The sequence below is a fragment of the Euphorbia lathyris genome, chromosome 2 (assembly GCF_963576675.1).
Source record: "Euphorbia lathyris chromosome 2, ddEupLath1.1, whole genome shotgun sequence".
NCBI lineage: Eukaryota > Viridiplantae > Streptophyta > Magnoliopsida > Malpighiales > Euphorbiaceae > Euphorbia > Euphorbia lathyris.
In genome coordinates, this window is record NC_088911.1 from 94836848 (window position 1) to 94859348 (window position 22501).

Below are 22501 nucleotides of genomic sequence, written 5' to 3' on the forward strand. Positions count from 1 at the left end.
GTTTGAGGATTATGTTGTGTGTTTTCTCTTTTTGAAGGTTTTAATATTAAATTATGTTAAGACTATTGGTAAGATTGATCGTATATTATATTAAGGCGTTCCGATAGCTTGAGCTTACCCGTTCCCTAGCGCCGGTCACGGTCCGTGGGATGGGTCGTGACAAATTACAACCTAATAGGTTTTGTATGCACGCCCCAAGAGTGCAGAAAAAGAAAATAAGAACAAAATTAACAAGAGAAGAAGAAAGAAAAGAGACCTAACCTTGCTTAAAAGAAAATTGCGAAAAAATGAAAGAAGTATAGACCTCCAAAAGGCGATTCAGCCAAAACTTATAAGGAGACGAAACAGTTGGCATATGAACCCTTCACCATTGCGTAACCACCAATGAGATCAGAATACTACAACTATTAACTCCCTCCTATTCAAACGGACATCAAGCATGCCTACCATCGAACGACAGATATTAAAGCATTGTCTCACATGCAATGATTCGAAAAACAAATATCTATTATAGATCCTCTAAAATAAAGACTCAAGCATAAATGAGTTTGAAACTCTTAAGAGGGCCCATCCTTTTAAGAGATCCAGAAAGTTCTCTCTCCTTATATCGATATATAGCTACCGCTTTATCTAAGGACAACAAGACAATTTTACCTATTGAAACCCTTATAAAAAAAATATATTTTTCTTTTTTTTAAGATATTTTATTCATTTTTAATATTTTTCTCTGACAATTATATTGACTTCGATATCAAAATGTAACTAGAGATCTTATCAACATTTGTACTAAATTGAATTAAGGTAAAACATTCTTTACTAGGAAGAGGCAAGATTTTTTTTGGGCTTAATACATTATTTGCTCCCTGAACTTGTCTAAAATGGTTGATTGGCCCCCTGAACTTTCAAAATGTCTCAATAGCTCCCTGAACTTACATAAAATGTTCACTTAGCCCCCTGAATTTGCGTAAAACGTAATCAATTGATCACTCGGTTGCAAAAAAGTAAGTTAAATACGGAAAATGTATTGCACGCGTTTAAAAAAAAGTAAAACAATCAAGATCGGGGTATTGCGGTTGTAATAATAGAGAATACAAGATTTGTAGTTGAGCAAGTGATAACTTCATTTTTACTCTATTTTTTAATTATGTAATAACATTCTAAGACACGTGGAATACATATTCCGTATTTAACTTACTTTTTTGCAACCGAGTGATCAATTGATTACGTTTTACGGAAGTTCAGGGGGCTAACTAAACATTTTATTCAAGTTCAAGGAGTTATGGAGATATTTTGAAAGTTCAGGGGGTCAATAAACTATTTTCGACAAGTTCAGTGGGAAATGATGTATTAAGTTTTTTTTTTTATACCAAATCCAAAAGAAAAAGACAATAATTGGAAAGAAAACAAAAACATAAAAATGAGTACAATATATATGCATGGCAGCCACTTGGTACCTATATGTCCCTCCTTGATATTCCTACCTTCTTTCTCAAATATATTTCCATTTTCCTATTTATCATCTTCCTTTCCCTTCTTTTTTAATAAATGAAGTTGATTTTATTTTTAAATAATAATAATTTAATTTAAATTTCTGACAATAAATTGTTCTAATATTGTGCATTAATCTTTTTTTTTTCACCCAAATTTTAACCTGAATCAGCAAGAAGCTGTACTTTACAAAATAGAGTATTATATACTATTAAAAAAGCAGACAATTTTGTAAAGTACAGCTTCTTGCTGAATCTATTATCTATATATATCACCTGCCTTAATTTTCCAGTTTTTTTATGGGTTGTATACATAAACTTTTATGTTAATAAACTTTTGTTTTAATACATTAAATTTATAATTTTTTATTCAACTGTTAGCTAATAAATTTACCTACTACTACAGTTAGATATAGTTGAATAATTATTAGCGTTTAGTAAATTATGATTAACGATAAGTATTTAATATATAAAATATATAATATGAACATGTTTAAATTAATAAAATGAATTATAAAAATAAAAATTGCAATACAAATGGGAAAATAATTTATTCATCTTTATATTTTTAACTAACATAATGTTTAGCCCGTGTATTTTAATAATACATCGTTTAGTCCTTAATTTTTTGTTCTATTCAATAATTTAGTCTTTATGGATGATTTAAACTGTTTAATAAATTCAAATATTTGAGATATTAAACTATTGAATAGAACAAAAGTTAAGAATCAAACAGTATATTATTAAAATACGAGGACTAAATAGTATATTAGATAAAAATATAGGAACTGATAAATTATTTATCCAACATAAATTAATATAAATAATATAAATAACTAAACAATAATTAAAAACAATAATTGCCTTTAAAAAATTAAAAGTAATAATTTATTGATAGGAGTAAAACCTTATTCTTTCGATAATAATAATTCAAATGTTTGGTTCAGTTGTTAGCTAATAGTTGTTGCAATAAACTGTTTCTTATTAGTTGTTTAATTATTAGTGTTTGGTAAAATTATATAGAACTGTTGTTGCAGATAGTATTTAAAATATTTAATATGGACATGTTTTAAATTTATTAATAAATAAATTTTAAAATAAAAAATATATTATACAAATTAATAAAAATAATCTAAATAAAAAAATAAAAATAAAAATTTATTAAATACAACAAAACCCGAGTAATAATATTATAGAAATAGAAATAATCTTAAAGAATAAACATATATTTTTGTAAAAATAAGAAGAATAATTTTATAAATGTAAATAACTACAAATAAATGTTCATGAAAAGCATTAAAAATGAGTTTTTTCGTAAAAAATTCTAAAACGATGTAATTTTCATAGAAAATGTTGTTATATAAATCTACTCAAACGCTACATTTCTTACTGTTTGAAATAAAATATTAAATGCTTTTAAAAAAAAGTGAAACAAACAACTCTTAATAAAAGGCTCCAAAATAAAGTTTTAACGCTGTGAATTTTATAAAAAATTAAAAGATATTGTTGTATAAATCTAACAAAACAACATATTTCACGTATTTTAAGTGAAACGATAAACATTATTCACCCTAAGTATTTAACGACAAATAGTGTTAAAAAGTTCATTTTAATGTTCTAAAGTATTTTGTTTATCTATGTATTATACAAAAATTATAATTTTATTTATTTAAAATTATAAAAAGTAAATTTTTTTTTTTGAGGAAATAAAAAGTAAAATTTTAGATAGATGAAAAAGGTATAATATATTGAAATAAAAGATTAGTCTCTGAAAAAAATTACTCCATAAAAAATCGAGATGAGATAGACTTGGTGATTTTTATTTTTATTTTTAAATATGTTCAGTTAGCGAATCCTAATGAAAAAGTAAGATGATCCAACGGTTGAATTCCGTTGTACAGGTAAATATCTGATTTGGATTCCTCACTCTACACTCCATAAATACTCACTCACCTCTTCTCTTCTCTTCCATCCAATTTCCCCTTATCTCATCAAACCTTCCTTTCCTATCTCCAATTTTAATGGCAACCATGGCTGCTGCTCTCACCTCTCTCTCCGCCAAACCCCAGAAGCTTTCTCTCTTCGATTCCTCCGCCTTTAATGGCACACCCCTCGCCGCACCCTCCGTCCGCATCCAACCCTCTCCCAAATCATTTTCCATCTCCATGTCAGCATTTTCCCCCTCATCTCCCCAGTACGATTTGAACGCTTTCAAGTTTGACCCCATCAAAGAGTCCATTGTGGCTCGTGAGATGACTCGCAGGTACATGACCGACATGGTCACCCATGCTGATACTGATGTCGTCATCGTCGGTGCTGGTTCTGCTGGTCTTTCTTGTGCTTACGAGCTTAGCAAGAATCCTTCCGTTAAAGTTGCCATAATCGAGCAGTCTGTTAGCCCTGGAGGTGGCGCGTGGCTCGGTGGTCAGCTCTTCTCCGCCATGGTAATCTAAATCTTCAATTTCACCTTTTCCCTTATGTTTTGAATTTCAATTTTGTATATATATGCTCTCTTAGGCATTTCATCGAACACTAAACTTGCATGTCGATATTTGTTTGCAGGTGGTGAGGAAACCGGCACATCGGTTCCTTGATGAGTTGGAAATTGAATACGACGAGGCAGACCACTATGTTGTGATCAAGCACGCTGCTCTGTTCACCTCAACAATCATGAGCAAGCTTCTAGCCCGTCCTAATGTCAAGCTTTTCAACGCAGTTGCAGCTGAGGATTTGATAGTGAAGAATGGAAGAGTAGGTGGAGTTGTTACTAACTGGGCTCTAGTTGCAATGAACCATAATACACAATCCTGTATGGACCCTAATGTTATGGAGTCCAAGGTTGTGGTGAGTTCTTGCGGCCATGATGGACCCTTTGGTGCCACTGGTGTCAAGAGGCTCAAGAGCATTGGCATGATTGACACTATTCCAGGGATGAAAGCTCTGGACATGAATACTGCTGAGGATGCCATTGTCCGCCTCACTAGGGAGGTTGTCCCAGGCATGATTATTACCGGCATGGAAGTTGCTGAGATTGATGGTGCTCCAAGAATGGTAATTTCCAAATTTCCCTTTTGTTGGCTGTAAATAATTGCTATAGTCAAACATAGAATACCAGTTAGGTAAGGAATTCGATTTTTAGGGTAAGTAGCAGACCTTAATTGGGAAAGTATGCACCCTTTACACCTAAATTGAATTGTGCTGATGAACCTAAAACTGATTGCTAAATCTACTTAGCAAGAGCTTAATTAGGACTGAGTTATTCAATGCTTGATTTTTCATGATTTGTGTTGACTGATGAGAGTGTGTTAAATGGGGATGCAGGGGCCAACATTTGGAGCTATGATGATATCAGGTCAGAAGGCAGCTCATCTTGCACTGAGGGCACTAGGACTGCCAAATGCTCTAGATGGAACATTCACCATGCAGCCAGAGCTGGTCCTAGCCGCAGCTGAATCTGCGGAGATCGTTGATGCATAAATGGTGGTGGAAGCGGCAAATATCAGATATGTTCAAAGTAGACTGTAGAAATTGGTGTTTGTGGAAGACCTTATATGGTTGAAATGAGCTTTGTTAAGTTTTGTTTATAGTGTTTGTATCTCCAAGTTTAAGTTTGTTGAGAAGTGCTTAGTTTGTTCCTTGGGTAGCCATTTCCCAGACTGCTCTGTAATTTCAGATGACTGCGGTTGCAGGGTCGTAGATCTTTTGTTTTCACCAATTTGGAACTGAACAATTAATAAAAACATATTTGGTATTTAATGCTTAAATTCTCCATGTAATGGTGTTTCAGCAATGCAAGTATTCCAATCCTCTAGGCATGGATTAACAACCTCAATTTTGGTTTAGGGGTAAGGGTGATAAGCATTGCTAGTAGATAGCATTGTGCCTTGCATCTTGAACGATTTGGTCCATAAAAATGGTGGTGAGTGGCTCTTGACGGTGAAAGACCTTGTGGGGTTGCACAAACTTTGGCAGAATTATCAGAGTTCGTTTATGGCCAATATGTATTGAGGATCAACAACTAAATCTAACATTTGGGGAAAGTATCACCAGCAATTAGTGTTTGTCGTGAGGAAGTAAAAATCAATTGATAATGAGTTGTGGATTTGAGTGCGTTCACAACATTGAATTTGACCTTAGGACATGCCAGAGTAACCTTAGGCTGGACCGGGCTCGGTCTTGGACTCTATCTAACCGGCCTGTACTATATAGGTTTGGATTTGGATTGATTTAGGTTATATTTATATTGGGTTCGGACTCTATCTAGCCAGCCTGTACTATATTTACATTGGGTTTGGATTGATTTATGCTATATTTATATTGGGTTCTGGGTTCGGATTGATATAGACTAGACTAAGAAATAAATGATTAAAAAATAAAATAAAAGAGAAGGATATGTATGGTATTTAAAAACCTAACAGTAGACAGTGAGCTAGTTTCTTACAGGGTGTTTGGTATTCTATTGGGATAGGGATAAAGATAAAGGTTGAGATATGGACAAAGATAAATGGTTGGGATAAGGATAAAAATGTGATAGTCGAGAATTATTATTCAATGTTTGATACGTGGGATAGAGATAAGGATAAAATAATACATTTTACTGTTTTAACCTTATTTAAACTACATAACATTAATTTGAGGATAAGATGAACTTTTCCATCCTATTAAAATCGCAGGAGCTTATTCCACCTCCTTATACCACCCCCTCCTGGATATAGGATTTGAGGGATAAGAGGCTTATCCCTCATCCGTCCCACTCTTTTATCTCCCAAACAAACACGGGATAACTTATCTCGTGTTTTTTTTTATCCCTATTCCACCTCCTATATCCCTTCTAACAAACACCCCGTTAGTTCTATCTTTAATCTATAATAAATGGGGTGCATTAATACAATAATAAATTAATTATTGTTAAGTTGTGAATCAAAGAACGAGTATCTCATTAAAAATCATAAGGATGGGACGGGACGGGTCGGGTCGGGCTTTGAAATAAATCTCAAAGTGGACCCAATCCATTTGACGTGTTGACTTATGCGGGTTCACGGTTGAATCTGACTTAACACAGGTTTTGGAATAAATCTGAAGCCCAATTCCTTTAATATAAATAAATATGTACAAGTCCAAGCCACAAATAGAAACTTGGACGAACTATCGGGTCCATATCTACTAGAGAAATAGGCTAAGAGGAAATTACGTTAATCATCTGGTACTTGAAACTTTTTACAATAAGGATCCATTCTGATTTTTGCAAATAAAATAATTCATATATAATAATATTATAAAAAAACTCAAATTCTATATTCCTTTATTTAGTCCAACAATTAAAGGAATATTCGTATTACTTTGAATCAATAAGATAAGATTTATTAGTGGTTGTTAGCGATATTTTGCGAATATGCTAATTTCAACATTGTCACGTGTGGTTAGGGTGCGGACGTGCCAGAGAAGATTACTTCTCAATTATTAAAGACGGTTAAGTTTATGGAATTGCGCGCCAAAACTTGAAATCTTAAACGAAGCGATTGGCGAGGGACGCAAGGATTGAAAAAGTCTCTCTTGGGTCTCTAGCGCCGTTATGAAAACTTTGCTAGATAAATTGTTTTATTTAAGCTAATGCGGGTAAATTGAAGACGAGAAAATAAAGGAATTTAAAGTGCGAAATTGACACAAGATTTGGTGAAAATTGGTATTTTATTGATGAATAAAGGTTTGAATACATAAAATTGGAAATGAATTACAATTGAGAAATCTCTATATTAAACATATAGGCAATCAATTGAATTAGAACGAACAAATCAATACGAAGAATTGAAATGCAATAAAACAAATTGGAATTCAACAACAAACTCGGAGCCACAATAGCTATCTCGGATTGATGTTGAATTTTGGTGTGGGCGTGAGGTCCTTGGAGAACTGCAACCGGTCGGGCCCGTACGGTATGTGCCTTGTGCAATGTCTAAACGTTGGTAGGCAAATGGGGTAGATTTAATCTTGACTTGGGGAGCTTGGTTGCAGTGCTTAAGAACACGGAATTGGGCAAATAAATAGTGTAAATTGAACTTCGGGACGTCAGGAATAACTTTGTATGAGGGATCGAAGGCCAAAACGAATGGTAAACAGACGAAATTGAAGATTGAAAATGACTAGTTGAATCTGGAAAAATCTGGGCAGAATAGCTAAAAGAATTTGGGGTATAAAGATCAGCTTGTAAATGAAGTTTTTGGACACGGAATTGAATGAATCAAAAGGCTAAATCGAAATTTAGGACGTTAGGAACAACTTTGTCGAAGGGATCGAAGGCAAAAAATAAATTTAAATGGACAGAATTGAGCTTTGAAAAAGGATGGACGAATCTGGAAAATTACTTTGAAAACAGAGTTTTAGCTAGGAATTGAGCAAATTAAAGGCTTGGAATGCTAAATTGAATTAGAAACAAAACTTTGAAAGAGGCTATTGGAACTTGAATTGAAGCTAAAGGAAGCTAAATGAGGGATTAAAACCAAGAAAAACGAAGAACGAAAGAAGAACTTAGAAGAACTTGAAGAACTAGGAGCTAAGAGCTAAGAACTAAAAAGAGAACATTGAAAGGGACCTTTAGAGAGGGGTTTTGTGTTGTGATTGAGTGTGTGTTTTAGTGTAGGGGAGGGGGTCTATTTATAGTATTTTTAAGTGGCGTTTTGGTAATTAGTTAGTGGTATTAGGGTATTTTGGTCTTTTCATCATCAACTAACTCAACTAACTCCAACTAACACTCCAACTAACTTAACTTCCTCAACTGCCGTTGACTGTTTCCGGAAGAGACGATACGCCCCGCGTATGTCCTACTACGCCCTGCGTGTTGTGGCTCCTGGGCCTTGTGCGTTTCATTGATGATTTTTACGCGTGGCGTCTCTGGTGTCACGTCCCGCGTAAAGGAGTACGCCCTGCGTATTGGCGGATACGCCCTGCGTATCCGTGCTTCTGATCTTGGAATACTCTGCAGATGCGTCTTACGCATGACGTATTGGCAAGTACATCCCGCGTAAGAAAGTACGCCCCGCGTAAAGTGAAGGACGCGCTGCGTATTTGAGTCTCTGACGTTGATTTCTCCGGACGCCTTGTTTACGCGCTGCGTATTGAGGACACGCCCCGCGTGGTGCCGGACTCTCTCATGGGTTGAAGGTTAGCTTACACGTGTATTATTTTCTAGAAAATATAAACTATATCCTAAAAACATAACCCAAGCATTTTATATACATAAAAATAATTATTTTATTTTTTGGGCCAACAATTGCCCCCCTCTTTTGTGCATAAATGAATTAGTAATAATAAAATTTATGTACAAAAGAAGTTTCATTAAATACTTTTTCTTTTTTAAGATAATAGAGAAAAGAATCCTGCAGGATTTTAGAATTTGAATTCCTTGGAACTCTCTATCTTAATCAATCTACAACTCTTTTTTTTTCTTTTTTTTATCTTTGTTTCTGCCATTTTCTTTTCCCCAAGCTCAAGAACACTCAGAATCAAGCTCTCAGTCTCTCAAGCATGGGTATGCAAACTATTTTTCTTCTTTATTTTCTTTCTTTTTGATTTTTCTTTTGCTTTTGTGTGTGTAGACTCACATTTTATGTGAGAATAAACTGAACTGGAATAAAACATAAGAATTTTAGAGCTTTTACGTGGAGATGGAATTGTATTGCTGAAATTTTGCCTCTGTCTGTCACAGCTGCGAACTCATATTCTGACACCATTCGCGCTGATTCTCGCCTAGGCATAACTCTTGGCTTGCAGGAGGTAATTTTTGTAATTTCATGATCATGTATTTGAAGGTAGCATCCATAGGCTTTGATTGATTGTGTCTGTACTTCCCATTTCAGGACAGTGTCTTTACTATTAGCCCTGTTGCTATGAATAACTCGCCTTTGCCCCCTTATCCCATGAGTAGTGCTACCGAATTAGCCCTTCATAGGGAAACTTATCAATTTCCTGCGAATAAGAAAGGTCTGGTATTCCCTCGTTGTTACACTGGGTGGAATGACCTTGTAGATCGTTTAGAATTGAGGTATGCAAGTGTTTGGGACCAGGTTGGCATCAGGGATTTTGTTCGTTTGACTCGTCATGAAATTACTCCTTGTGTGAATGTGCTTGAAGGAGTTTTGAATTTTTGGTCACCGACATGCAACTCATTGATTCTCCCGCTGGGTCCTATGTCTATCACTTTACGTGATGTGGTTGCTTTGACGGGGTTGCCTATTATTGGAGAGGAAGTCCCAAGTTGTGTCGATACACCTGCATTTCCTGGAGTGCAAGCCATCTTATCTAAAGAGGCTGGGACGTATGTCCAAATAATTAAGAAGAAATTGGATAAGGCGGAGTTGGATGATGAGGATCATGTGCATTTCCTGTGGATGATGCTTAGCAATTACATTTTTGAACCGTTGGGTCTTAGGCCTACCGCTGAAATATTGATTATTGCTAAGGCTTTGGCTTCAGGCCGTCGTTTAGCTCTTGGCACCATGTTGTTAGCTTCAACCTTCCACCGTCTAGCTCTTACGGTTGAGGGTAGACCATTTGTAAAACCTCGGGGTGGCCTGTGGTTGTTACAACTGTGGGTTTTTATCTACTTCCCTCATTTGGCTACTGTTTCATCAGTGGGGGTTTCAGATCATCTTGGTGTAGACCTTTGCTACAGCTCTTCGAGTTTGGCCATTGGTGTGGTTGTGAGATTTCTCCGTACTTTAGTGCCATCCCCTCACAATGAGCTGTTTCTCTTTTGGAATAAGAGTAATTCATGTCTACCATCCTGGGCGCTTTCTTACTTGACTGCTGCCCCCCATGAAGGTACTGAATGGTGGATGACGGTGTGTGCAACACGTCGGTTACACCACGGGGTGAACCGAACTAGAACCTCGAGATCATCAAATCCTGGTCTGACTTTATATGCACCTTGTCTTTGGGCACGTCAATTAGGATTTTTCCAAGCTATTCCAGGGCCACTCCCATTTCCTACCTCTTCTCAGCGGTATGGAGCTAGTGACGAAGATATAGCCGCTGCGGTTCTGGACGCGGGATATGATCAGGGACCACTTCTGCTTGGATCAGATCGACCTTCGTTTGATGCTTGGTGGGATACCGTTTTTCAGCAGTGTATTCCACCCATTGGTAAGCTCTTTTTTATTTTGTCTTGTATGTACATTTTATATATATATACATTTTATTCATTTTTTTTTAGATTCGAGCGGTAGCTCGGGAAAGGATGACAATCTGACCCTTCTGGTCCCGAATGATCTTGAGATAAACGAAACGGGCAAAGGCAAAGGCAAAGCAATCATGTTGGATGGGGGAGAGCAGGTACCTACCATGGCAGGCCCTTCTGTGAGACCAGAAGAGAGAATTGATTCTGATGAAGACCTGTACTTTGGTTTTGAGGATGGAGCGCTGGATCAACTAGGGGCACGTTGGGACGTGACTTCTTCAATTAGAACTCTGTCTCTTGATGATGGCTCGACCGAGGTGGACATGACTCCCTTGCAACTTCCAGCATGAACACATCTTCCTTCTGCATCTTCTTTAAACTGATTGATTGCCGCACCATTGTCTCAGGTTTGTATGATTTTGCGATTTCGTTATTTTATGAACTATGTTTGGGATGCTTAAGTCATATTGTTTGATTGAATTGTCATTTGTGAATATGGCAGGAATCAGCTCTAGTGCATCCTCCATTAGTTCCTGTCGGTCTTAAGGCTGATAATCCTTTCGCTGGTTTGGATTTTTCGTGTTTGAAAGGACCGCCTAACGCCGTAGCTGACTCTTGGACTCCGACCCGTGTTGAACGAGCTATGATTGATTTTGACCTTATGATGGGTGTGTGTGTTCATCCCTTCAAGACTGAGCCATTGAAATCCGCCAAGAACCATATATTATTTTGCTATCAATCCTATGTTACTGAGAAAAACGTGGCAGCAGGTCTCGCAGCTCGAGTTAGATCAAATATGGCAGAGTTAGAGGCCTACAGCAAGAAGTTTAATGCTCTGGTTGATGCTGAAGAAGCGGATAGGCAACGATTGGTTAAAATTGCAGCTGTAGAGGAGCGGCTTGCGGCATTGGAGAGGGAGGTGGCTGAAGCTCGAGTGTTTAAGGAAGATATGGTTAGAGCTAGCTCCGGGTTTAGGGCTTGTTTCCCGCGGATGGAGGAAGAGTTGTGCCGTGAGAAAGATCGATTGGCCAATCATTATGATGAGATGGTGGCATGGCACCGACAGAGCGAGCAACACAAAGAGGCTGCCTCCAAACTTTGTGAATCTTGGGCGAAATACCCAAAGCCTGATTTTTGTTTGTTTCCGTGAGGTACGTTCACGGGTTGCCCGTACTTTTCATCTTTGTTTTGAGTTTGTACGCTTATTCTTTCATTTATTTATTTGTGTAGTACAAATGGACATTGTTTTGTGAATTGATTGCCGTTTGAACATTTGCTAAGCCATCTATTTTTTGCCATGGCACATTTATTCTTTTATTGATGAACATTTATCGCACTTGCAAAGACAATATATAAATGCCCAGAAAAATTGTAAATGCCCAGAAAAAGAGTAAATGCCCAGAAAAAGAGCGCATACGCCCTGCGTGTACCTGGTTACGCCCCGCGTATTTGTGCTCCTGATCCTGAAGCGCTTGCTCGATGATGAATACGCGTGGCGTCTTTGATTTTACGCCCTGCGTATTCTCGCTCCTGGAGTACATCTTCTATGCACATCTAGTACACGTCCTGCGTCTTTGAGGCACGCCCCGCGTATAAGAATGCACGCCCCGCGTGTTCGTGCTCCTGGAGCTGTCTTTTACACACGTCTAGTTTACGCCCCGCGTATTGTCAAACACGCCCTGTGTATTTGAGCTTCTGATCTTGGGGCATCTAAAGAAGAAATTTACGCGTGGCATCTTTGGGATTACGCCGCGCGTAAATGAGCCTCTGGGGTGTGACTTTCGTGCGTGCCTGAGTCACGCCCTGCGTGAAATAAAGACGCCCCGCGTACTTGGCTTTTTGAGCTGTCCTTTGGGATGTGCTTCCTCTACGCCTTGTTGGCTGGCTACTTCGCACGTTACACATCATGTGTTGTGCGTGACGTTCCCATCGGTTCCTGTGTTAATTACGTCCCACATACTTTGAAAATATTTCTTCAAATATTTACCGTTAATGTATCTCCTATGTGGTTCTCCGTCTAAGCTCTTCAACCAATACGCGTTTTCGGGAAGCTCTTTGTGGACTTGAAATGGTCCTTCCCAGTTGGGCGACCATTTCCCAAGCTCACGATCTTTTGTCCCGATTGGTAGAATCAGCTTCCATACTAGCTCGCCTTCTTTAAAGTTTTTCTTTTTTACTTTCTTGTTGTACACGTCTTCGACTTTCTTTTTCTGGATCATCATGCAATCGAGCGCCTTTTGTCTTTCATAATCCAAGTCTTTGAGTTCCATAGTCATGGCTTGCACATAATTATCCGGCTCTAAATCATGTTGACGCATCACTCGGAGTGAAGGAACGATGACTTCCAATGGTATTACCGCATCATGGCCAAAGGTTAGGAAAAACGGACTTACTCCGGTCGCCCGTGTCTTAGATGTTCGCATAGCCCACAGTGTTTCTGAGAGAACTTTGTGCCATTCTCTAGGATTGTCTTCTAGCATCTTTTCCAAGATTTGAATTAGAATTTTGTTGGATGCTTCGGCTTGACCATTTGCTTGTGCGTAAAACGGAGTGGAATGTATTAATTTAATTCCGTACTCTTCTACGAACTCGCTCATATCTTCGCTTGTGAACATGGTCCCTTGATCCGTGGTGATGGATTCTGGGATTCCGAATCTATGAATCAAGTTCTCTTTGATGAATTGGATCACTTGCGTTTGGCCGACTTGCTTCATTGGTGCTGCTTCTACCCACTTGGAAAAGTAATCTGTGGCAACTATGATGAAACAATGACCTTTTGATGAAGCTGGGAATATTTTTCCTATTAGATCAATAGCCCATCCTCTAAAGGGCCACGGCTTCACCACTGAGTGTAATTATTCTGAAAGGACTCGTTGGATTTGGCCATACAGTTGACACTTCTTGCAACCCTTCGCATATGTGATGCAATCGCGTAGGATCGTTGGCCAGAAGTATCCATGGCGATTGATAAGCCATCGCATTCTCCTTCCGGACTGGTGAGCTCCGCATATGCCTTCATGGACTTGCTTCATGACTTCCATTGCTTTTGGGAAGCCGAGACATTTGAGTAGCATTCCATCGTAGCTCTTACGGTACAAATCACCTGCCATCAACATGTAATTTCGAGATTGAATGCTTAGTGAATATTTTACTTTTTTGGAAGGATCATTGAGGTAATCGATGAATGTTTTCCTCCAATCTTGAGCTAAGTTGATGTCGGTATCGAACGATTCAAATTGGACACCTCTGTCTGCCACGGATGGATGACCTTGTCTTTTGATGATGACGACTTTGTATGCTGTTTCTTTGGAGATCTTCATTCCAGAAGCGATTTGGGCTAACTCATCAGCTTCCCAGTTGTCATTTCTTGGAATATGCTCCAAACTGACCTCATCAAACATTTCCAGAAGTTGAATTGCAAACGCGAAATACGGTAGCAAAGATAAACTTGAGCATTTATATTCTCCTGTTAGGTGCCGGATAACCAATTGTGAATCACCGAAAATCTTGACCTCTTTCGCTCCTAGGTCTATCAAGATTTCTAAGCCGATGATTAGAGCTTCATACTCAGCCTGGTTGTTCGTGCATTCAAAATCCAAGTTTACCGCTAATATTGTTTTAGTCCCGGATGGGGCTGTGATGATCACTCCTGCTCTGTTGGAACTGTCTGTGCTTGAACCATCGAACTTTAACTGCCACGGTTCTTTGTGCGTCAGATAAATTGGCAGTTCTGCTTCTTCGGGATATTGAAAGTTGGTTGGGTGGTCGGCCACAAAATCTGCAATTGCTTTCCCTTTTATCGAGGATTGCGGGAGATACACCAAAGTGAACTCGGCCAATGCTAGTGACCATTTTCCTATTCTTCCTGAGAGGATAGGCTGGTTTAGCATGTATTTGATCAAGTCGGTGCTAGCAATCACATAAACTCTCGCTTTGAGCAAGTAATGCCTCAACTTCGTGCAAGCAAAATAGAGGGCTAAGCACGTCTTCTCAACTGGGTTGTACCTCGTTTCTGCCGATAGCAATGTTCGACTTAGATAGTAGATGGCTTGTTCATGACGGTTTGCATTGTCTTGGGCAAGCAAGCATCCAATTGACTCGTCGGTTGCTGATATATAGAGCTTGAGTGGAGTATCCTCCCTTGGTGGCATCAACACAGGTGGGTTGCTCAAGTAAGTTTTGATCTCTTCGAACGCCGCTTGATGCTTGTCGTTCCACTTGAAGCTTTCTTCGTCTTTGAGTCTTAACAGATCTGAGAAGGCTCTGGATTTTCCAGCCAAGTTTGATATGAATCGTCTCAAATAGTTTACTTGGCCCAAGAACCGCTGCAACTCCTTCTTGTTCTTCGGAGGTTGTGCTTCTTTGATTGCTTTTGCCTTATTATCGTCAATCTCGATTCCTCTTTGGTGGACTAAGAATCCGAGAAAGTTCCCTGCTTTGACCCCGAAGGCGCACTTCAGAGGGTTGAGCTTTAGGTTGTACTTACGCATCCGCTCGAAGCTCTTCCTCAAATGGCCGACATGTTCCATTTCTCGCTTGGACTTGATAACGATGTCGTCCACGTATACCTCCATAGAGGTGCCGAGTAAATCATGAAAAATGGCATTCATTGCTCTTTGGTATGTGGCGCCGGCATTCTTTAAACCGAACGGCATGACGACCCATTCGAATGTGCCGATTGACCCTGGGCATCGAAATGCCGTTTTTGCAATGTCTTCTTCGGCAATGGGGATTTGGTTATATCCCGCATAGCAATCACACAGAGATATTAATTCATTTTTAGACACATCATCTACTAACATGTCGGCTATAAGCATCACATAGATGTCTTTTGGCGTGGCTAAATTTAGATCGCGAAAATCTACGCATACGCGTAGTTTGCCGTTCTTTTTCACTACAGGCACGATGTTAGATAGCCATACGACGTACTTTGCTGGTCTGATGAACTTAGCTTTGAAAAGCTTTTCTATCTCCTCTTTCACCTTGCTTTTAACCTCTTTGCTCATTCTCCTTGTTGGTTGCTTGAATGGTTTGAACTCCGGTTTGATTGGCAATCTATGTTCCACTACGTCCTTGCTCAACCCGGGCATTTCATCATAATTCCAAGCGAAACAGTCTTTGAACTCCTGAAGCAAAGTGATAATGGCTTCTTTCAACGTCGGGCGTAGTAAGTTACTGACGAATGTAACCCGAGGTTCCTCTTCTGTCCCTAGGTTTACTTCGTCTAGAGGGTCGACTGCCATGGAACCTTCATCTTCTAACTTCGGGTTCGCCCTTTTCAGATCTTGTAATTGGATTTCTTCTCCTTGAGGATCTAGTTCTGTTATTCCTTTGGGTGTTTCGATTTCTGAGACCCTCATGTCGTTTTCTCGATACAGTTTCTCTGCTAGTTGTTGCGCATTCAGTTTTGATATAGCGGCTGAAGCTACCGCTTCTTTTCCAGATGTTGTCTTAATCATGGAACTTCTTCAATTATCGGCTCATCACGGAATGGCCTTCAACGGGGCACGATTGCCGTTGGCCTTAGGATATTCTTGATCTCTTTGCCGCATGATTGCTCTTTGTGATTGGACCCAACTCGGATTGGGCCAACAGATTCCTCGTAGAGTCTGGCTTCGACCACATCGGAGTAAGCTTCGAATGGCTTCTCGTTTGCCCGAACAACTTCCACCTCGTCTCCTTTCCAAAATAGAAGGAATTGGTGTAATGACGAGGGGATGCATGAGTTGGAATGAATCCAATCTCTCCCTAACAGTGCCTGATAACTCGCGGTTGAATTTACCACGAAGAAAGCGGCCATGGCGGTGTGAGAGCCAACGGTGAGTTCCAATGGTAGGACGCCGTATGTCTTTGCAATTTCTCCCGTGAAGGCTGAAACTGACACCTCTGATGAGATTATATCTTCCTCTGATTTCCCTAAGGCTAGGACCATCTTCATAGGCATGATGTTAACGACTAATCCATTGTCGATGAGCACTCTGGAGATTGGTTTGCCATCTACATAAGCCTTGACGTATAGAGGTTTGATATGGCGAGTCATCCTTGGAGTGGGCTTGTCAAAGTAAACCCTCTTCATGCCCTCTTCACCCGGTGTCTTCGGGGCTGTGTCTTTTTGCTCCTTGTGCTCGGATTTGGGGCATTCCTTCTTGGTGTCTTCGCTTCTAAAATCCGAAGGTAAGATTAAAGAGGTAGCTGCACAATCTACCCGTATGATGAAATCTCCAACCCGGATTTGGAGGTTCTTCTCTTGGTTTTTTCTTCCTCTTTCCGCATCGTTGGAGTTGACGCTGGATGACTCCTTTTGACTATTTCTCTTTTCTGCCTCTCTTTTCCTTAATCTTCTCTTCGCATTCTTAGAGAGAGGTCTTGGGAATTTCTTATGGCTATTCAATTGCCATTGATTTAGGGGCGACGTGCTCGAGGGTGTCACGAAACGTGGCCGTTGTTGTTGCACGTCTCTTATCTTTGTATTCTGTGATTGCCTTGAGCTTTCCTCCAACTTTGGTGGCGTCGCTTTTGGTACCCATACCTGCCGGGTTCTTACGTCACCCTGTTGCTTTCCTTTGCCCCCCACACTAGTGAAGTGGCATTGGTCATATTGGCTACTGGGAATGGGTCCTCGTCGATCAGCATGCTTTCCTTCTTCTCCAGGAATTGGAGTATCCCGCGGTTAATCTTATCCTGCACGGCGTTTCCAAAACCAAAACATGCTTGAGTGTTGTGGCTCCAGTTGTCGTGATACTTACAGTAGTTTCGTCCGTGTATTTCTTCTTTGGATGGGATCACATGTCTAGAAGGCAATGTGATGAACTGCTCCTTTAGCAGGTAGTCGAAGATCTCTTCCGTCTTCGAGACGTCAAACGTATATTGAGTGGTTGGGATCCTTTTAACTACCTCGGGTGCTTTGGGATTCTTTACCAACACGGGACATATTCGAGATCCGGTGTTCGTTAAGTCGGCAATGGCTACCTCATGCGTTTGTACATCCCCTTGGTAGCTTCCTACAGAGTTCTTCTTACGTCGATGATCTTCCCTCATCAACTCCTCGTACTCTGAAACCTTGGCCACCAACTCGTAGTAGTCGCGGAAATCTATCCCCTGAAATTTCTTCCGGTTTTCGAATTCTAACCCACGTTGGGCAATCTTCACGAACTCGACCTCGGGGATGTTGATTCGACAACGATGTCGCATCTTTTTGAATCGGTTGATAAAATTTTCAACCGGTTCTCCATATCGTTGCGTCATTCGGGACAGCTCCGCAACACAGATCTCGGGCTCCGTTCGATAGAACTGGTTGTGGAACAGTCTTTCCATTTGTTCCCATCCATGAATGGATCCGGATGGTAAGGTGGTGTACCAAGAGAAAGCTGGTCCCGTTAGTGAACCTGGGAATAGCCGCAAGCGTAACATGTCAAAGTTCGTGTCCATGCTCAAACCGCTGCACTGAAAGGTGAAGCGTGCCACGTGCTCCACAGTGGATTGCCCTTCTTCTCCTGAAAATAAAGCGAAATCGGGTACTCTAAAATTGTGGGGTAAAGGGTATAGCTGATCATAGTGCCGTGGATATTGTTTTCTGGAACTCGGGTCGGTATACTTCCCTCACGGCTGGCCCATAGATCTCTTGGATGATGTTTCTTATGCGTTGGGCCTCTCCCAAGTTGTTGGTGGGCTCCATGCGTGTATGCGTCGTCCGTTGTGGGTGAAAGTTGGCTTGTCTCACATTGCCCCCCACATTACGAGCATAGCTTTCCTCGTAATGTTCGGCATGGTTACTAGGTCCTGTATGAGATCTAAACTGTTGTTGAGGTGGCAGGATTTGAATAGGTTCTGGGCTGATCCTGTCACCGCGCTCATTGAACCTGAGATTCTCTTCTCGAGCTGGTGGCGGGGTATACCTTTCCCCAGTTCTTGATGTCGGTGCTTTCTTCCCACCGTCTACCGGTCCTTGAGATGTCGACCTTTGTGTGAACAGCTCGGCGCACTTTTCCGGGATTTTGCTGATTTCTCCGGTTAAATCAACGATCCTTTCCTCGAGAGCCGATCTCTTGTTGGAATTTTTCACCGCCTCGTTGTTGGCTTGCATTGCCTTGCACACATCCTCATAACTTTCTCTCATGGACTGTGAAAATCCATGTAGAAATTGGTCGATCTGCTTCTCTAGTTTTGCTAAAAATGGTGCCATGTCAAATATGGGTGGGCCTTGAGGTTGTTGGTTTGCACCTCCTCTATTGTTCATGGTCTCAGCCGCATAACCTTTTGGCATGCCGGGTTCGTTGCTCTGATCCCGGTTCTGATTTTGACTCTCTTCGGAGTCCGATGGGATGGGATCTTTCCCCGTGTTCTTCCTAGAAGGCATTCTTCGTGAGTACTTATGGGTGAAAATTATGAAATTATGTTAGTAATCTAGTGCTGAAAAAGAAAGAACAAGGAAATAAATAAATGTTTATTAACGGAACAAAAGCAAGGCATGAAAAATAAGTGGGTTAAAAAATGAGCGTGAAGAATATATACGTGGTATGAAAAAACAAGTCTTACAAATTTTTGGCTAAGCCAAAACAAAAAATAAAATGTCCCACTGGGCGTGCCAAAAATTGTTAGCGTTAGCTAATAAATTTTGGTAAAGTGGAAGTGGGGCGAAAAAATGCGATACGAGGTTTCAAAAATAAATAAATGGTGTAAAAAGATTTTAAGTCCTAAACACAATTTTTGGTAGCCTAAAAAAAACAAACGTCCCACTGGGCGTGCCAAAAATTGTTAGCGTTAGCTAATAAATTTTGGTAAGGAAAAGTGGGGCGAGAAAAAAAAATGAGTCGTGTTTATATGAAAAGGGTATTGAAATTTTTGGCAAAGCTTAAATAAATGTCCCACTGGGCGTGCCAAAAATTGTTAGCGTTAGCTAATAAATTTTGGAATGGTAAAGTGGGGCGAGAAAAGTGCAATATGAGGTCCAAAAAATAATAAATTGTGTAAAAAAGAAAGTTTTAGGTTCTATATGCAATTTTTGGTAGCCTAAAAAAAAACAAAGGTCCCACTGGGCGTGCCAAAAATTGTTAGCGATATTTTGCGAATATGCTAATTTCAACCTTATCACGTGTGGTTAGGGTGCGGGCGTGCCAGAGAAGATTACTTCTCAATTATTAAAGACGGTTAAGTTTATGGAATTGCGCGCCAAAACTTGAAATCTTAAACGAAGCGATTGGCGAGGGACGCAAGGATTGAAAAAGTCCCTCTTGGGTCTCTAGCGCCGTTATGAAAACTTTGCTAGATAAATTGTTTTATTTAAGCTAATGCGGGTAAATTGAAGACGAGAAAATAAAGGAATTTAAAGTGCGAAATTGACACAAGATTTGGTGAAAATTGGTATTTTATTGATGAATAAAGGTTTGAATACATAAAATTGGAAATGAATTACAATTGAGAAATCTCTATATTAAACATATAGGCAATCAATTGAATTAGAACGAACAAATCAATACGAAGAATTGAAATGCAATAAAACAAATTGGAATTCAATAACAAACTCGGAGCCACAATAGCTATCTCGGATTGATGTTGAATTTTGGTGTCGGCGTGAGGTCCTTGGAGAACTGCAACCGGTCGGGCCCGTACGGTATGTGCCTTGTGCAATGCCTAAACGTTGGTAGGCAAATGGGGTAGATTTAATCTTGACTTGGGGAGCTTGGTTGGAGTGCTTAAGGACACGGAATTGGGCAAATAAATAGTGTAAATTGAACTTCGGGACGTCAGGAATAACTTTGTATGAGGGATCGAAGGCCAAAACGAATGGTAAACAGACGAAATTGAAGATTGAAAATGACTAGTTGAATCTGGAAAAATCTGGGCAGAATAGCTAAAAGAATTTGGGGTATAAAGATCAGCTTGTAAACGGAGTTTCTGGACACGGAATTGAATGAATCAAAAGGCTAAATCGAAATTCAGGACGTTAGGAACAACTTTTCGAAGGGATCGAAGGCAAAAAATAAATTTAAATGGACAAAATTGAGCTTTGAAAAAGGATGGACGAATCTGGAAAATTACTTTGAAAACAGAGTTTTAGCTAGGAATTGAGCAAATTAAAGGCTTGGAATGCTAAATTGAATTAGAAAAAAAACTTTGAAAGAGGCTATTGGAACTTGAATTGAAGCTAAAGGAAGCTAAATGAGGGATTAAAACCAAGAAAAACGAAGAACGAAAGAAGAACTTAGAAGAACTTGAAGAACTAGGAGCTAAGAGCTAAGAACTAAAAAGAGAACATTGAAAGGGACCTTTAGAGAGGGGTTTTGTGTTGTGATTGAGTGTGTATTTTAGTGTAGGGGAGGGGGTCTATTTATAGTATTTTTAAGTGGCGTTTTGGTAATTAGTTAGTGGTATTAGGGTATTTTGGTCTTTTCATCATCAACTAACTCAACTAACTCCAACTAACACTCCAACTAACTTAACTTCCTCAACTGCCGTTGACTGTTTCCGGAAGAGACGATACGCCCCGCGTATGTCCTACTACGCCTTGCGTGTTGTGGCTCCTGGGCCTTGTGCGTTTCATTGATGATTTTTACGCGTGGCGTCTCTGGTGTCACGTCCCGCGTAAAGGAGTACGCCCTGCGTATTGGCGGATACGCCCTGCGTATCCGTGCTTCTGATCTTGGAATACTCTGCGGATGCGTCTTACGCATGACGTATTGGCAAGTACGTCCCGCGTAAGAAAGTACGCCCCGCGTAAAGTGAAGGACGCGCTGCGTATTTGAGTCTGTGACGTTGATTTCTCCGGACGCCTTGTTTACGCGCTGCGTATTGAGGACACGCCCCGCGTGGTGCCGGACTCTCTCATGGGTTGAAGGTTAGCTTACACGTGTATTATTTTCTAGAAAATATAAACTATATCCTAAAAACATAACCCAAGCATTTTATATACATAAAAATAATTATTTTATTTTTTGGGTCAACAGTGGTAATCATGAGGAAAGATGTTGAAATTGGTATGGATTAATTGTATGATCAAATTTCATGTGAAGTTCTATTTTCACTTTTGTAACTGTTGTAAGCTTCTTATCTGAATGGTTTACCATGCACTATAGTGATGCAGTTTAGTTTTTTTTGTAAGTGATCAAAATTTATTGAAGTTGGCTCAATTAAGAACAGTTAGCGTAATAATACATTAACATAATTAGCTATAGCATGATCAAGAACTGATGAAATAATAATACATTAACTTTCAGTGATAAATTGTTGTTCATAATTAGCTCATTTGATGTATTACCATATCAACTATCAATAAGATCAACTTTGCTTTTGTTATCTTTTCCACGAAATTAACTAGGCTTGTACATCTAATCATAGAGTCCGGCAAAAATTTTGGTTTTTATTATGCCATCTAAATTCTAATCATAGAGTCTTATCACATTAGAGTCTACTTTCAGCTGGCAGTTGCATTCATAAAGCTGAATGGATTAGAAATTGCTGCGAGAGCTGATGAAATTGCAGAAGGCGTCATCCAAGAGTAAGGATTATCAGAAAAACATCCACATCTATTTCATACTTCATCTATTAGCATTTACTTGGAAAAACTTGACATGTTCATATTTACTTATTTGTAGGTTTTATTATTATTATTTACAATTAACTACTGACTGTTAACTATGCTTTTGTTTTGGAATTTAGAAGTAGAACATCTTTGTAGATATAATTAGCTCCCTCCAATCCATATTTAACAAATAATTTATTTTTTTTAATTTATGAATTTATAATTATAAAAGCAAATGCTAATATATTATTATATATTTTAAGAAATTTGGTTTTAAATTTACTGACTGAACGTTCTGTCAAACAAAACTATCCTGACGAAAAC

At 39.3% G+C, this 22501-nt stretch overlaps 1 protein-coding gene across 1 annotated transcript; it reads left to right on the forward strand.

The window, feature by feature from the left end:
• Positions 1-3443: 3443 nt before the first annotated feature.
• Positions 3444-5251, forward strand: LOC136219007 (thiamine thiazole synthase 2, chloroplastic). The gene is made up of 3 exons (XM_066006200.1): positions 3444-3931; positions 4050-4538; positions 4809-5251. The coding sequence occupies exons 1-3, from the start codon at positions 3509-3511 to the stop codon at positions 4962-4964; spliced, it is 1068 nt and encodes a 355-aa protein (XP_065862272.1). The 5' UTR covers positions 3444-3508; the 3' UTR covers positions 4965-5251.
• Positions 5252-22501: the final 17250 nt, after the last annotated feature.

Excerpts from the sequence above, each read along its gene's own strand:
- LOC136219007 (XM_066006200.1), top strand. The coding sequence starts at position 3,509 with ATGGCAACCATGGCTGCTGCTCTCACCTCTCTCTCCGCCAAACCCCAG. Across the intron at positions 3,932-4,049 it reads GTCAGCTCTTCTCCGCCATG|GTGGTGAGGAAACCGGCACA; the intron begins GTAATCTAAATC and ends ATTTGTTTGCAG. Across the intron at positions 4,539-4,808 it reads TTGATGGTGCTCCAAGAATG|GGGCCAACATTTGGAGCTAT; the intron begins GTAATTTCCAAA and ends ATGGGGATGCAG.